The sequence below is a fragment of the Echiichthys vipera genome, assembly GCF_963691815.1.
Source record: "Echiichthys vipera genome assembly, chromosome: 3".
NCBI lineage: Eukaryota > Metazoa > Chordata > Actinopteri > Perciformes > Trachinidae > Echiichthys > Echiichthys vipera.
The window spans coordinates 7,893,798-7,911,249 of record NC_139828.1 but is presented as its reverse complement, the minus strand read 5'-3'; the positions used below and the strand labels follow the sequence as shown (position 1 = coordinate 7,911,249).

Sequence of the window (17,452 nt, the reverse complement as noted above, 5' to 3'; positions counted from 1 at the left end):
AAATGCGGACCAATCAGCGCAGACTGAGCTTTTTCTTAAAGAGACAGGCGCTAATTTCAGACAGCTGGTGAATACAGGTATATTCAGACTTTTTAACACTAAAGCATATACAGATTATCTTAAATTAAACCTTAAAATTAGCATAATACGTCCCCCTTTAAATAAGACAATCTGAAAGTGATTGCTCGGGTTTTGGTTGGGTCTGAACCACACACACACACACACACAAACACACACACACACACACACACACACACATATTTGTTTCAAAGGGGTCGCAGGTCAAAAACACCGGGGTGCTCTGCGGTGATTATTAGAGTATTTGAATTCCTGTTTATGAGCCGTGTGTGGAGGAACACGGTGCACCGCTGCCACCCGGCGGCCGCCCGCGGCTCCTACAGCGGGAGGAAGTGTTTCGGAAGTGGACACACGGCAGGCCAGAGAAGGAACCGAAGGAAAAGGGCGGAGGAGAGAGAGGGAGCTACCGGGGGGGGGATTGAGCGAAATGATAAACCATCGTCACTTTTAGCGGCATGGACGATTTATTACAGTCACTTTAAAAAATACCGCAGGACTTTACAGGACACTTGGACGCGACTTTTGTCCACGGTGAACGGCACAGTCACCGTCCATACGGTAAGTGAAGTGAGCCGCCAGTAAAAAACCCACAGTCGACGTTACTGTAACGTTAGCTACGTTAGCTGGCAGCTTTAACAGCTAACTCACACAAGCAAAGGTGTTGCTAAGCAGCTAGCACCGTCGTGATAGATGTGACCATGTCGTTGCGGACACGGTGACATGATGAGGCGAATAACGCAGGAATAACCGCCGTGGGAACGTCTACGTGGAGCGTGGAGGGCTGTTAGTTGTGTTTAAATGTGTTGACCAGGCGTCACCTCCCCGGTGTGAAACATCATGAAAGACCTGATTGTGTGGAAGAAGGTTGCCTGCGTGGCCAAACATGTTTCGACCGAGCTGAACCGTCATTTACGGTCTTTTTCACCTGGTAACTGCCACCTCAGTGTCGTTTAAACGGCTTTAACGGTTATTAACGTGCGTTGTTGGGCGCTAACGGTTATTAACGGCTGTAGAGTCGGTTAACTGCCAGTGGAACGTGGCAGTTTAATATGTGTTTTTTAATCGTCGTGATAGAAACTCCAAAGCTGACACGTAAGGCCTCGTGTTATTAGTGTTTTCATTGTAGCAGGGCAGGTGAATTCAACATGCGCCTTTTATAATCACATGAACACATCACCGCTGGGGTTCAGGACACTTCTCTCCTGTAAGGTTAGACAGTCAGGGCAGAGGGGCTGTGCTGGGGTCCACCACCTCTTATGAACCCCCTCTGCACCAAAGCAGGACTACCTGCCCATCATCTGCTCACCCCCAGAGGCGAGTGTACAGTCTGTTGGGGTCCAGAAATTTACAGGGGGCCCCTTGAACCAGCGTTCATCACCAATATGTTGTAAATAATCTGACACCAACAGCTAAAATTGCGGAATGTAAACATATATTGTGTTATTGAAAATGAATGATAAAATATGAATATAAATGTGTAATTCAAACATGTTAATGTAAAAAAACAATTAAAAAATCTTGGGTTCGGGCCCTGGGAACCCCTGCCGTCGCCTGTCTTGCCTGCTGAGAAGCACCTACGTGCGCACGCTCGTGCTCGTACATGTGCAAACCGCTCTGCTAAAGCCCACCTCTTTCAAGCGGGCCGTGGCCCGGGACAGAAGGACAGTGTGAGTGCGCCCTTAGTGCGTTTACATGCACATCAGGAACCCGAAAACGGCCTTACCCTGGTTAAGGGAATAACCAGATTATTGAAGTTCCCCTCGTATACATGAGCGGGGGTTGAATGGGAAAATGATGGAGTAACTCTTCCTCCAGTACAGTAGGTGGCGCTCAATCAACATACAGCTGGACTGAATACGTAATTTTTTCAGGTTCACCTTTGTCCCAATTGAAAATGCCCAGTTTTCAACAGAATTACGACCGAAACGGGTCTTTTTGGTAGTGATGTTACTTGCCGTTGCGAAGTCCTCCCTCGGTTTAACAGTAACACTCTATTGATGTTTTTTTTCATGTTGTTTTTGGGGCCCTTGCTTCCTGGTTTATTCAATTTCCGGGTCAAAAGCCACCGCTGCGGAGTGGGGAGCATGCGCAGACGAGAAACTCGATAGTAATCCGAGAACGCTGTTTACATGGCGTTACAGAAACCGGGGTATGCCCTTAAACTGATTATAAGCAGGTTTTAAAGATGCATGTAAACACACTGAGTGTAAGTGAGCGGTAAGGGCAATCTGGGTTCAGTTACCATATGTGCAAGACTCTTAAAAAACAAAATTATATGAGTTTCCATCATTTTAAAACTTTTAGATTAGCTTGTTTTGTATATAAAAGCATCCATGGTCGTGCTCCACCAACGCTAAATGACCGTCTGTGTCTGGTGTCCTGAGTATGTCATGTATTGTGCTGTGTGTCTATTTGTATTTTATCTGTATATTTGCCGTCTCTTCTTATTTTTTATATTCTTTTATTTTAGGTATTAGGGACTACGGATGCAAATTAGCAGCTTTGCTATAATCCGGCATGTTTACAGAGATATGTTAATATCTCTGTTCATTAATGTGCACTGTCCCTATCTTAAAAATAAAGCATTATTATTATTACTATTATTATTAGTTCAAAGTGCAAAAATAATGAAGGGAAGTGAACGTTTCAAATGCAGTTTAAAGGGTTAAAAATCAATTCGGTCACTGTGGAGATAATCCATGTCCAAAGCTGGGGTTCCTAAATCTTTTTTCAACTCGAGACCCAAAAGAGAAATTTCTCCGTCTCACTCGGGGACCCATATGGAGTTAGAGACATGTAACTTCCGCATAGATTCACGGTGGTGTGTCACCTCACAGCAAGACGGTCCTGGTTCGAATCCCGGCTGGGGCGGGACCTCTGTGTGGAGTTTGCATGTTCTCATCTCGTCTGCGTGGGTTTTCTCCGACTTCTCCGGTTTCCTATCACACTCCAAAGATATGCTCCTGTTAATTGGTTAGTTGGTTAATTGATGACTCTAAAATTGCCCGTAGGTGTGAATGGTTGTCTGTCTCTGTTTGTCAAATGCGATAGACTGGCGTCCTGTCCAGGGTGTACCCCGCCTCACGCCCGATGGCAGCTGGGATCGGCTCCAGCCCACCGCGGTTGAAGATGAATGAATGAATAACTTCCTTGCCACGGAGCCCACTGAGCTGTGTTAGGCAAAAACGAATTAGCCAATGGGGACGCTCTGCTCCAAAAAGCCCGCCCACCCGAGAACTTTGTGCCAAAAACTGCAAACAAAAAATAAGGGAGCGCAAACGAGAGACAGTGCAAAGGTCTGAGCTTAGAGAGAGAAGCAGAGGGAGCCGTAAACAAAATAAAGTCAATATTTTACACTATTTGACAAATGATTTGTTTGCAAGTTCTAGATTTTATTTTTTAAATTAGTTTAATGTTCTCTCAAATTCCTATTTTTGTTTGTTTTCATTTGGCACAAATCTAACTCCATAAAAAGCCAAAAATACATCATGAATTTATGTGATCGAGGAATCACTGAAGACACAATCAGCGTTACCTCAGCCAGAGAGCGTGAATGTGTTTTTCACGTTTACAAGAAGAGGGAGTAAAAAGCCCCAGAGCTGCAGCGTCTAGTGAACTGAACAGAGCAGCTCTCTTTCTAATTAAATTATGAAAATGAATTCATGAAACCACACCGTTGGTATGCATTTTAATCTGCTGATTGGCGACTCAATACAAATGGATCCCTGACCCAAAATAAGACCGGTCAGAAGTCCAGAAACCTGTCTGCAGATTTCAGGGTGTAGCTTTTCAGGAAGCTGTACGCTGCAGGTGGATGACTTCAACATAACTGACCCAGGGAAACAAACATTGCACGATTTAAAACAAAAAAACATTGCTAAGAACATAAAACCCTTCGAAAGATCTCCTTAATGTGTCATATTAAGGATTTTGAGATGGTAAACATAAGACCCTGGAGACATAGACACTCTCCTGTAACAGGCAGGACGATAGTAGCTACCTGAAACCTGAAAGTGCGGTTTAAATGCCTTAAGGTGGCCCCCGAGCTATAAAACAGCCCAGTTGTGCAAGTTTTGCAAGTTTTGTAGCGTGGCATACTTTTAAACGTACACGCATCTTCACAGAGCCGCAGACTGTGTCATCCTGATGTAGTTGCATATCCTGGACAGGCTTCAGCTGTGCTGCAGTACTGGGTCACCGTCCGCCGGGCAGCGGATCGATCACTTTTCTCTCCACATAATATTGACGGTATGTTTTTCCATCTCTCCCTCTGTTCCCTTTGCTAGTTCCCGTCTGTCTCCCCGTTCCTCCTCTTCCCTCCCAGCCTCCTCTTATTTCTGCTTCTCTGCCTCCAGGTGAGCGGCTGTTTGCTCAGACTGTCGCACAAAGGACCAGCAGCTCCCGTCCTTCAGAAGAGGTTGTCTGCCTAGGCGGTGGGGGCACGGGTGACGGGGAGTTGCAGGGGCCATGCGTCAGGGGTGAGGGGGAATTGCTGCTGGGGAGAAACACAGCGTCGGGTGAGGAGGGGGTCGGGGCAGGTCGGTTTGGAAATGAAGCTCAAACAGCGCATGGTGGTGCTGTGTGCCGTGCTCCTCCTGCTGGGCCTGGCCAAGATCTTCCTGCTGGATGGAGGCGAGGGCTCTGCCGCCAGCCGACGGGATCTCAAAGCTTTTCGCAAGGTCAGAGCGCCAGTCGGCTATTTTCATTTTTAGCCTTGTGTAAAAAATGTATCAAAACATCAGTGTCGGCAAGTATAGTGTCATTAACAGACATGTGAATTATGTCTGTTAATGTTATTATCACCCACCTGTAACAGATGGAAGCTGGTCTTTCACTGTCCCGGGGAGCTCACCTTACCCACACCCTCCAGTCTCCGTGGGAGATAGCAAGCCAGTGGGTAGGCCCGAGAGAGGTGTACCCTGAGGAGACCCCAGAGCTGGCGGCTGTGCTCACCTCCCTCAGCACTGCCAGGATAGAACGGGCAGATGTGGGCTATAAGGGCACGCAGCTCAAAGCCCTGCTCGTGCTGGACGGAGGACAGAAAGTGGTCTTCAAACCCAAGAGGTAAGGTTTGTTAATAATGGGATTACGCCGGGGGTCGACAGTAACAGTTGCCAAGGCAACCAATTCATGGTGTGGCAACCAACGTGGGGCAGCAAAAGGTGTATACCAAAATACATGATTTTTTTCACATTTGTTGGTGATTTAAATGAAATCTACATATTGGTGTTAAAATCAGAACTGACACCAGACAGTGCTGCGTGTGCCTCGGTGCGTTTACTCACACGCACGCACACATCTGTGTTAAAGACACCGGCGAAGCAAATTAAATATTTGACTCGTATCGTAATTACTAAAAATGCAAACCGTATTGACAGCCTGGTGACCACTTTTAAAAGTTAGTGTTGATTCTTGGATTACACACTTGTATTTTGTGCCGAAGAGTGAGTCGGTTTTCTTGTTTTGTGTCCTTTCTACAGATATAACAGAGACTACGTGGTTGAAGGCGAGCCATACGCAGGCTACGACAGACACAACGCAGAGGTGGCTGCTTTCCACCTGGACAGGTGTGTAGTAAATCTCTTTATCAGAGTGTCTGAAGTCTGTGCTCTCTGATCTGTGTCATGATCTTCTGGTATCTGCGTCCTCTCCGCAGGATCCTGGGGTTCAGGAGAGCCCCTCTAGTGGTCGGGAGATACGTCAACGTGCGAACAGAGATTAAACCCGTGGCCACAGACCAGCTGTTGAGCACCTTCCTCATGCAGGGTGAGCATCTGTCCAGTCTTTCTTCTTCTCTCTATTCCCAAATAACCTTCTGGTAAGAAGTCCGTGTTTTCAGACATCCCAGAATCAAGAGTGTGGTGTTATTGCATTAATCATTTCACCCTGATCTCAGTTTTCACTCTCTGTCTCACTCATCGTTTTTTTTTGTTTTTCGTTCTTTCTCAGTCAGCACACTAGACCAGGATGTACCCTGCCTACTCCTGTTTGACAAGGGTGTGCCCTCCATAGATGTTAATTTATTGTACTCATAAAAGACAGATAATTAAACACATGAATGATCTTTTCAGGCCTTAAGATTCAAAGAGATTTTAATAGTCTTGTTTTTTCTATATAGTCTTCTCTACACATGGATGAAAGTGTACTGCAAACAATACAGTATCCCTGCAGTCAGTACTAGCTTTGTTAAAGGGGAACTCCGGCGGTATTACGCATGTAGGTCAGTTAAGTTTACCAGTCCTGGGGACGACTGCTCAACCTGTGAAAACGGATGTGTAACGTGCACTGTGGCCTCAAAAGAGCCGTTAAAAGTGTGTGAGAGAAACCAACCCTGATGATGTCATCCAGGGTTATTTTGTCCACAGTCTGCTCGCTGCAGATACACGAGGAGCAAGCTCCAGAGGTTTGATGAAATCCCTTCTTTCTAACTCCACCCTGAGACTTTAAAAAAAAAAAAAAAACATGTTCTGGTGACCTCACTTGAGGCATTTTATCAGACCTAGCATCACACCTCCCTCTGGAGCCACAAAACTCTCGCATTACAGCATAGTTCTCCCCAACACATGTTAACAGACAAGTCAAACTGGAGGAGGAGGTTTCCACTTGTTCACCAACCAGCAAAGGTCATTTATCATCTGATGTAGTTTTTTTGAGAGCTACAATTATTAGTCATTTAATCGATTAGTGGTGATTGACTACAACTATTTTGATACTGGGGTTATCTAAGTCATTTTTCAGTCTGGGTGGCTTATCTGACGCTACACGGTGGTGTAGTGGTTAGCACTGTTGCCTCACAGCGAGAAGGTTCCAGGTTAGCATCCCGGCCTGGGCCTTTCTGTGTGGAGTTTGCATGTTCTCCCCGTGTCTGCGTGGGTTTTCTCCGGGTACTCCGGTTTCCTCCCACAGTCCAAAGACGTGCATGTGTTTGGTTCATTGATGACTCTAAAATTGGCCGTAGGTGTGAATGGTTGTCTGTCTCTGTTCGTCTCTATGTGCCCTGCGATAGACTAGCGTCCTGTCCAGGGTGTACCCCGCCTCACGCCCGATGTCAGCTGGGATCGGCTCCAGCACCCCTCGCGACCCCGACCCCAGGATAAGCGGTTGAAGATGAATGAATGATATCCACTATTTTGCTGCATCAGCTGACAGGCAAAATGTCACATTCTTTGAATTTTTCATGAGAAATTCGTCCTTCACACAGACGTTAGTCCACAGGCCGTTCTAGGCTACCCAGGAAGTACTTGTTACTTACGTTACAACTCGTTTGCCCATCAGCATTATAACACAATTAACACATTTGAAAAGTTACACACAGAACCTTTTAATGTAGTGATGGTTAAACACACATTTCAGATGTCAGCATAAGTTTCTTTTTCGTCGTTGTAAATGTCAACATGTGACCTCCTCTCATCTCTTTCGGTTAGCGCCTCATGCTGTCATAAATCTGTGGCGTTGTGGGTTTTTTTGTTGTCACATGCAAATTTTGTTTTGAGCCTTGCAACTGATTCACCAGCTGGCAAGACCGCACACACACACACACGCAGGTTTTATGCTCTTTAAGTTGCCCGTCACTTAACACCTGTCATATCTGAACTTCAAATCACTCATCGCTGTAACAGCCTTTGCAGTTGTGGTTTTCAGCGGGTGGCCAGAATCGCACCAGCCATCACAGGGGCATAGGCAGCTACACAGATGTGTCATGTAGCCCCCGAGCAGAAGTGTTCAATACAAAAGGACTTCAAAGGCCTCCTCAATACAAAAGGCCCCGTCTCCTAGATGTCATATAAATGTAACCTGTTTTTGATTTTTAATGGCACTGGTTTCTTCTGTGTAAAGGGCTGACAGCCTGTTCTCATGATTGTCCACATTCTGAGAAAACATTGTTTTTGTAATGTGTGTGAACCAAACCTTGAAATCAGGAAGTTTCCAGATTTAGAAACTCCACGCCACAGCCTAATTTAGTCTTTATGAGATAGTTACAGATCATTATCTTTACTCAACACCTACCAGATGCTCACTAACGCGAATCTTCAAAGTTCAACAGAAGTGATATTTATTTGCAGGGGTGTGGGTGTGCGTGCGTGCGTGTGCAAGTGCGTGTGTGTGTGTGTGTGTGTGTGTGTGCGTGCGTGTGCGTGTGTATACCATATACCATGATCTATTCTTGCTTAGCTAATAAGGAACCTGAGGGGTGTTTCATGAATGTGGCCCAGAAAAAACAGTTTTATTCTGTTAAGTAAAGCTAACTCTGAGTCTATTTGCTCACATTTAGTCAGTTCTGATTTAAGAACGCAGACCTGAGACATCCAGCACACTTAACATCAGTTAACGGTGAAGAACACAAATAAACGTTAAGACAGAAATGTAACGTTAACGTTGGCAAAACAGCAGATACCACACACGCATGAAATCACTGCAACAAACAAAACAACAGAGGAGGTTTGACAGCTTGTTGTAAGTAAGCAGTGCGCTCATACACCTGACACAGGTAGACATGAACTCAGCACTTTGAACATCTGCTGATGACTCCTCTGTTCACTCAGCTGCCTGTAGTCACGTGTTCGTGGGTTCAGGTCCGATGTGAGGAATTTCTTTGTATCATATGTGCTGGAAGTTAATGTAGAAGATCCAACAGGACTCTAACCAGGTGATTTATTTGATAGCAAGAAAATAAGGTGATTGGCCTTTTCTAGAAACTAATATTCACAGGCCTAAAGTCAAAATCAGCGGACTCAGCGGACCGTGTTAGAGCATATAGAGCATCTAGATGTTAAGATACTGTTTAAATATCTTCTGACTGGCTTTCTGTTCCTCTTCTATTTTGAGTCGGCAGGTTTCTCAGTGTCTCAATGTCTTTGATTTTATAACGAGTGGTATTTAAAAACAACAAATGGTGAAAACGCAACTTCCTATGAAGTCCTCGGTCGAAGTTGTTTTATTCGCTTCATTTCAGTCAGGATTCCTTTCCCCCCACTCATTTCTCTACTCTGTTATTGACTTTTTTTCTCCCAAAGAGCTCAGCACACGGCTTCATACGAGAGCTGTGATCAGGGCACACAAAGGTCCAAGACCAGCCGGTGTCCGGACCACGGCAGCAGTTTAGCCCAAATTTAAGAAAAGTACTTGAAGCTTAATTGTTTTCAGTGTGGTAACAGACTTTTGCACAAAAACTGTCATAGAGAGAATAAAAACATTTGTCTTCATCAGTGAGAGGCGGACCGTTCTGGACTACTGCTGTCAATGACACGGTTTTGGAACAGCAGCGAAAAATCAATGAGATGTTATTAAAATGATGCATAACAGTGGGTTATTGATTAAAGCATGAATCATCCTCCTCAGCTGAAAAAGTCAACAAAAACATTAAGGAATTTGCACGAACCTGATCAGATTGAAGCACGGGTGAATTATGAGGAATCCCTGCCCGGCCCGTCTGAACCCTGTGGGTCGGGTCTAACGGGGTTCGGGCAGCTGGAGCACAGCTCTACTTCACACTGTACCTCCTCACAGTTCCATGTTTGCATCACTTTCTTATTTTATCATTAAGACGTCACGGTCAGGTGGACTTATCTTCCCTTTCTCTCTCTCTCTCTCTCTCTCTCCAGGTAATAATACATGTTTCTATGGAAAGTGTTATTACTGTCGGGAGACCGAGCCAGCGTGCGCAGAGGGAGAGGTCATGGAGGGGTCGTTAACCCTTTGGCTGCCAGACGTCTGGCCATTGCAGAAGCACAGGCACCCCTGGGGACGCACATACAGAGAGGGGAAACTGGCGAGGTGGGTGTCCAAAAAGGACTTGACTGAATTATTGTTCTGGACATTTGTCAGAAGGAAATGGAAAGGTTGTTGTGCCGATGCTGAGCGTCAACAGCCTTTTCATAGTGGTGGTATTTTAGGTCCACGGTTATTAACATTCTCACCTGTACTTTCCCAATGTTAAAGAGCAATGACACTCCTACTCCTTCATTCTGAGAAAAGTGGGAGGATGATGTTATCTGCGGATGAGTGATCACAGATGTCCATCGTACCTTGTGGTTGTGTCAGCGTGGGCAGCAGAGCGAAGATTTCTATGAATGCAAATAAAAGCTGTAATGGTTTTGAACCACAAAGCAACTGAACACCTACATGTGAAACTTGACCACCACGGAATTTATAACATACATACAAACAAACATGTATCTTATTTCTAGAAGTTTGAATCCCTGTCTTTCTAGTAGGTAACTTCAAGTGGTGCATTTTCAAAAACTTGTCAACCACTGAACACCCAGGCCACTTCTTCCTCTTGAGGTCCCATCACTTCCATTCAGGCTCGGTTACCGTTCCCTAGGTAACCCGTAACTTTGAGCTGCACAATTTGAATGCAAATTTAGATTATTTCTTTTCATTTTTTATTTTAAATATGTCTTCATCAGGATTCAAACCGGAGAACATATATCAGTTCGAACCAGCTAGACAACAAGCGTGTGCAGGTGTGATGAAAGACAACAGCTAATCAATATACACACGCCGCCAACTGGACAGGAGTGTGAATCACTTTAATCACGTCACGGTGGATCGCCCTCTCTGCTTTAATCTGTCAAAATGACAAACGGCCTTCAGATTTTCCTTTCATTATCTGAAAGAATTCAATCAATGACAGAAAATATGGAGTTAATGCGATCTCTGGTTTGACCATTTAATGCATCCAAGTCTTAATTTAAACCAAATCATTTGGTAACATGTTTTATTCCCAAGTGTCTTGAAAATGCTGCATGTTTTCCCAGCAAAACTATATTGTGTCATCACATAGTGATTACTCAGCAAGTGCTATTCCTTTGTCAGTAAGGGTGTCGGTTAAACCGTGCTGGCAAATATTTATTTACCAGTAAATTGAACTTGCAGAGCGCGATTCTGGGAACAGTAGTGAATTGCATTATGTCAGTTATCAGTCAACAGATGATTTCAGTTTTCATAGCTTTTTTATTTATAGATCTGCATTCATATGCAAATCTGTGTGAATGTGCCAAGTCGTTTAGTCAGAAGAGTAGAAAGTCTCGCAGGCGCTATGTAAGTCCATATTCTGCCCAGTGGTGCTTTACCGTAGATACAGAGGGACATTATATTGACTTCAGAGAGAATTTGCCTCGATCATGAGAGTTCACACCTCCTCAGTGTTCATTGAATATTAAGCCAAAGCTGATTGACAGAATAACAATATAAGTGATAATGCTGTAGCTTCCTGTCACCTGTTCCTGAGGACAGTGCTCGGTATGTGAGCAGACCAGCTGTGTAACTCAAAACCCTTTGCTGAGCTCAGCAGTAATGATATGATATGATTTGGAGTTCAATTACATTTTAAAGTGCAGAAATGAAAGATTGTGTAAGACACATTTGCACGATAGTGGCACACGTTAAAAAGACAGTTTACAGCCGTTTGACCTCATACACGACGGCCCGTTTATTGCACACGTCGTTCACATTTCATCTGACTTCAATGGTGTGTGTTTCCATCCTCCAGGTGGGAGTACGACGAGAGTTACTGTGAGGCGGTGAAGAAAATGCCTCCATATGATGCCGGGCCGAGGCTGCTGGATGTCATCGACACAGCCATATTCGATTATCTCATCGGGAACGCTGATCGCCATCACTATGAGAGCTTCCAGGACGACGGCGGCGCCAGCATGCTCATCCTGCTCGACAACGCAAAGAGGCAAGTGATAATGTGAAGGGTTTTAACACTCAAAGATCCATTATTTTGTCCTGTATAACAGCCTATTTTGAGCAGATTTTATTAAAATAGTTACAATAATAAACTATTAAAAGCATTATCAATAGTAAATCAATGAATGAACAAAAACTTAAAGGTCCCATATTGTAAAAAGTGAGATATCCATGTCTTTTTTTTCTAATAAAGACATCAAGGTGCTACATAAATACTGTGAAAGTATCAAAAATGTTAAATACACAGAGAAAAACACACAGTCCTTATTCAGAACCTGACTTCAAACGAGCCGTCAGGACTTTTGTACATTTGTGATGTCACAAATTTACTGTATAGAGGTAGAATTTGCCGCTACAGTGCCGTTGCCACATTGCCGTGATTAGGGAAGTCACAATCCAAGACACAATTATTCTATACACGATGGAAGAAATAAGACACAAGCATTTTTAATTAAAGCACCAGCGCGTGTGTCATTGTGTTTTCCACACAACATTCTTTTGGCCCGGCACGTAAAACATCACGTCCGCCTGCTTTTAACTGGAAACAGAGGTTTCAACATGCACTCATAGAACTGGAGTTACATCCAGTAACTACATTCCCCCGCAAGATTCAGACACAGTAACACATTGTGAACTGTGTGTTGTGTAATGGTACATTAACTAGTTTGTGTTTACCCTGACTTGACTGTAAAGGGGAGGATGATTATCTTAAAGATCTTGGAACATATTCAAAGTGTTGGACCCTTTGCAGTCACTTTCCAACAGCATTCTTTGCAACTTGGATTTCCATCTTCTACAGCAACCCCCTGGTCTTTTTGTAGCTATCCAAAATGCAACCACGCTGCCAATTTGAGGCACCTCATGTGTGTGTGTATAAGCCGTGGGCCTCGTGTGTGTGTATAAGCCGGAAATTTAGGTTCCCTCTGACATTTTTGCAGGTGTTCTTCTTAACGCTCCAGGTGAGCGTCACAACTCTCTAAGGGCGCACTCACACTGTCCGTCCGTACCGTGCCCCATTCTTTAGGGAACCTGTCCCCCCCCTCCCTCTCCCCCCGCGCCCAAGGCCCGCAAGTACTCACACTGCCTGGGCCTCGGCGAATGCTTCTTGCTGCCTATAAGTCATCACGCCGTAACACGTCACATGCATTGATGACGTCATCGTGATGCGTCGCTTTGTTTGTAATTTCTTTCCATAGACCTCTGAGTTTTTGTGCGTCTTGTCGACTTTTTTTGAATATTTTCATCCGACCAAATCTGCAGTAAACACTCCACCTCCGCATCACACCAACGTGAACCTTTCGCCGCCATTGTTTTAAATGTCCGCGCATGGTCCCTCCTTCTTTTTTCTAGAAGAGCCAGCGTAGGCCTCGTGCTCGTACACGTGCAAACGTGCTTTACAAAAGCCCACTCCTCCCAAACGGGCCGCAGCTAGGCGCGGTACGGTTGCACTCACACTGGTCCAACAAACTAGACTTTAGCTGTGAAATGTGCTTGGGCACGGTACGGATGGACAGTGTGAGTGCGCCCTAACAAACACCCTACAAACCAGCACACACACACACACACACGTGTTACGGACTCGGGAGAAGATTTCACCACACACACACACGCCGTGACTTTATGTTACTGCGGTTCTGGAAAAATCGGTCAATCCCGACGTCATTTTCAATCATTCTCCGACACAGTCTGTGCGTTTTTTCCATGATCTGGAAGCAGCAGCTACTTTACAGATGTATTGATGTCTGTCAAACGAAGGGAGGTTGTCAGTTCAAATGGAAACGTGAGACCTTCCTGCAGCACCAGCTACAGTAAATCATCTGACTTCCTGGAAAATTCTAAACTCTACTTGTTTTGACAGGACGACATGACAGCACAACAAAGTTCACTTTTTTCATCTTGTATATGAAGTCCAAAGTTTATTTTCATCTTCAGTTACAGTTTGTTTTGCCGTTTCCCGCATGCCGATCTTTTCGGGAATCTACTTCACAGCTGACTCATGAACAGCCCCTTCCATGAAGTGAGGACTTCGAGCCATTTATCCGCCTTTGAAGTTATTTTGTTTTTGATGATCACAACCCGACAGTGGAAAATGTGCCGTTTTTCAAGAACTAATCACAGTTGGGCGGATGAGGTTAAGTCTGCTTTAATGTCTGTGTTTTTCCAGTTCAGCTACTGATGATCTCATTTTGATATGTCGAATTCAAACAACAGCAAGTAAACATTTAGTGTCTCTTCAGTGGCTTCCAGTAATTATGACATTTGGGCACAGATCAGGGAATTCTACCCGAGAGGAGTTTAAGTTCAACCGGCGGCAGCGTTCTGTTTCCATGAGTTGAGTCATTTCCTAACTCAGTCACTTCCTGCCTGTCGGCGTCAGAGCTGGACAGTAAATTAAAAGACTGACCACAACCAACATCATCAATCTCTAGGACAAACCTAGTGCTGCTTTTGTCAGCAAATGAGTTCCCAGCTGATCCTGTGTTTCATATGTGTTAGTTTATTCCAAACCGAGGAAGTCGAGTCGACGATGTTCCACCTCACAGTTAAATGAGTCCAACTCCAGTGGATTGAAACAGTGGTTTTGAATTGCATTTGAGTGCAAGACTGTGGGCACACTTTGACATCATTAGCCAAAAATAACGTCAATAATGATTGGAAATGGTCCTATTTGAGAGGAAACACTGTGCTCCGTCACGTGTAACACAACCACGGAGGCAAGAGCAAGAAAGAAGAAATGATGCCGTAACACACCGGCCACAGTGTCGCAGGTGTGCGTCTAAAGATGCAGTTTTATTTATTGTTACTGCGCTAAATGTAACCATTTTTGACAATCGTAATACAGATTTCAGATCTAATTTTGACACTTTTAATGCAAAATTACTTTTAAATTGGGTCCGTGCCGATATGATCGTTTATCGTCTTTCAATGGAATCGTGATAAAATCATAAAAATGGAAACAATTGTTCCGTACTTCATAACACCATCATATAGTTTTATTTCTTGAATTAACAGAAAACACACTGTATTGTGAAATACGATATACATCCAGCCCTATTTTAAATCCTTAATAATGATAATAATGTGTTTTTAAACAAAACTTCCACTTAATCTGAGTGTGTTGTATGTTTTCAGCTTGTCCTAAAGGAAGGTAGTTGACAGGTGTGTTCCAAATACTATTTAAGGCGTCTCTCATCCTAAATTTAAACATCCTAAAAGGCTGCGCAGAGGAGCACATCATATGGGGACACGGGATACAAACACAAATGCGTGCTCAGGTTGAGGAACAGAAAGACAGGCTCTCTCTTGTGGTTGTGTGTCGTAGAAAGTGCATTTGAAAGTGTGTGCAGGAGTGTGTGTGCAGTCCTCTACAGTGCCATGGCCAGTAGAGTGTTGCTAATGCATTTTGATGGCTTCTCCTAACCGCAGTGCAGACAGGCCTCTGGCTTCAAGAGTCTCATGTGTCATTTTATTTAATGTTTTGTTCTTTTCTGTGTGCAGCTTTGGGAACGCAGCGCTGGATGAGCGGAGTATCCTCGCACCACTCTATCAGTGCTGCATGTGAGTACTCAGGAGATGATCATATCTAGTTTCTTGATTTTTAGGATCATTTTAATATTTCTTTTCCTTTCTCTGTCAGGGTTCGTGTGTCCACATGGAACAGGTTGAACCTGCTGAGGGGTGGAGCTCTGAGTTCAGCTATGCGGCAGGCTCTGGTATTCGACCCCATCCACCCGGTCCTGGCTGAGCCGCACCTTGCAGCCCTGGACAGGCGTCTGTCTGGAATCATAGCAACTGTCAAACAGTGTATGGAGGCACAGGGCCCCGACAACACTCTGATAGAGGACCGAATGAACCTCCCGCACCCCTAGAAACAAGGGACAGGGGAAAATAGCGGAACAGGAACAGCCAGGACTTCACGAGCGTGGAGAAGAGGCGAGGATCCTGGTGTTTATGAAGTGCAGAGTGAGTAAATGGATCGACAGGGTGGAACAGAGACTGTGGATATCTTCCCCCCTGGTCCTTTCTTTGTTTGTTACTCCGTCAAGACTGGACTGGTTCTCTGAAAGGAATGGCTGGACTTAAAGTGGTGTCACCTTCTACTATAAACTTATTCTCAGGACTGTTATACACTACAGGACGGTATCTGCTGTAAGAACCCCTCCCTCTACTACTCCTGGTTGTGGCGACACTCCTGCCTCGTGCATTATTCTCCCTCTCAGTCCAGCTTTTTTTCCTTAGGAGCCAACTAAAGAGGAAGATGTAGACACTCAAAGGAACAGGTGGGAAAACCTCTCAGTGAAAGACACTGTGCAGCCGTGTTGCAGGTTGTGTGGACCTTACGGTACAAGATTCCTGTTGAATTAACAGGAAGTTTAATTCGTTTTAGAACTGAAAATGTTTTTTTCCCCCTCTCAAATTGAAACTGGTTTGTTTGAAAGGAGAGGGGAATTAACTCAGCCCTCCCCACATCATTGTGTACATATTTAACTTAGTAGTGACATAAATGAGATGATTTGTGGATTATAATATTAAATAAAGTTATGGGTGCGTGTGTGTGCGAGCGTGGGTGGGTGTGTGTGTGTGCAAGAGCGCCATATTGTGCCGTTAATGAGAAAAGCTACTGACATGACGACTTGAAGTGAGGGGACGCAGACGGGGGGGTGTTATCTTCAGCATTAAACTATGATCTATTTAATTGTGGTTCTCTCTCAGTCATCTTTTTCCATGTGTTCACCACCGAAAAAGCACAAAGTCTGTTTTGAACTATGTGTTGGTAGGTACTGTCAATGTTACTATAAAAAAACTCTCGCTTTGATGCGGTGCGCTGTTCGTGTTGGAAGGGACTTTCACTTCAGTCACTTTCAGTGGCTCAGATATTTTTGACTTTAGTCAGATTTGTTCTGGGATGCGTCACATGTCATATCTGGAACACTGGTTATAGTTGACATTTAATTTATAATAACTAGATTTAGCTTTCATCTTTCATCGTCTCATTTTCTGTAAAATTTTGTTTACATTTTACCAACTTTGAATCACTCATTGTGCCCTAAAATCTGTTCAGATTTAAGGCGGCAGTAACTCATTTTAGTTCCATATTAGACAAAGATATATGATTACAAACGGTTGGTCAGTGGGGTTTTACTTGTAGCAATTACCTAAGAATGTTTCTGTCAAATTGTGTGCCTGATTTCTAGACACAACTTGTTAGAGATGTTTTGGGCAAAGACTTTGATGATGGCTTTGCACCTGTAAGTAAAGTGGCAACATCCAGCTGTTGAGGTCTCCAATGGTGATGTACAGATGTCAAGAGCAGCTGACTGCAAGTGCACTGAACTGTAACCAGACTCAACACGTCTGAATGTTGCCCTGATTTTCTACTTTTCACCTTCAGGAAACTATGGAACTGAGCAAAGTCTGTGCATGTTGTCATTTGTCCAGGTCATCGTTAATCCCCGGAGAAATGTCAGTCAAAAGCAACTGGACTCACTTCTCATCCAAGAGGCTTCATCAGTTCAGTTAAAAACAACCACTGCATAAACGCACGGCCCAACACAGGAGAGCTAACTCCTCAGGCCTGGGCTCTGCTGTCCACTTACATCTCAAGGAGAAAGGCCACTCCTGTGATGACCACATCCACATCCTGGACAGAGAGGACAGATGGTTTGAAAGAGGAGTA

General features: G+C 44.4%; 1 protein-coding gene and 1 long non-coding RNA gene across 2 annotated transcripts; both read left to right on the top strand.

Annotated features, from left to right (window-relative positions):
• The first annotated feature begins 494 nt into the window (after nt 1–494).
• On the top strand, nt 495–4,545 carry LOC310945477. The gene is made up of 3 exons (XR_014593157.1): nt 495–636; nt 4,203–4,326; nt 4,434–4,545. It is a non-coding gene; the product is annotated as an uncharacterized lncRNA (long non-coding RNA).
• Nucleotides 4,546–4,591: 46 nt separating this feature from the next.
• fam20b (FAM20B glycosaminoglycan xylosylkinase) lies at nt 4,592–16,758 on the top strand. Its single transcript, XM_083911169.1, has 8 exons — nt 4,592–4,757; nt 4,895–5,142; nt 5,559–5,645; nt 5,735–5,844; nt 9,681–9,852; nt 11,573–11,764; nt 15,274–15,333; nt 15,413–16,758. The coding sequence occupies exons 1-8, from the start codon at nt 4,629–4,631 to the stop codon at nt 15,642–15,644; spliced, it is 1,230 nt and encodes a 409-aa protein (XP_083767295.1). The 5' UTR covers nt 4,592–4,628; the 3' UTR covers nt 15,645–16,758.
• Nucleotides 16,759–17,452: the final 694 nt, after the last annotated feature.

Bases quoted from the DNA above. Each gene is read 5' to 3' on its own strand.
- fam20b (XM_083911169.1), top strand. From the start codon at position 4,629: ATGAAGCTCAAACAGCGCATGGTGGTGCTGTGTGCCGTGCTCCTCCTG. The intron at 4,758-4,894 runs GTCAGAGCGCCA...CACCTGTAACAG, and splicing joins ATCTCAAAGCTTTTCGCAAG to ATGGAAGCTGGTCTTTCACT. The intron at 11,765-15,273 runs GCAAGTGATAAT...TTCTGTGTGCAG, and splicing joins CTGCTCGACAACGCAAAGAG to CTTTGGGAACGCAGCGCTGG.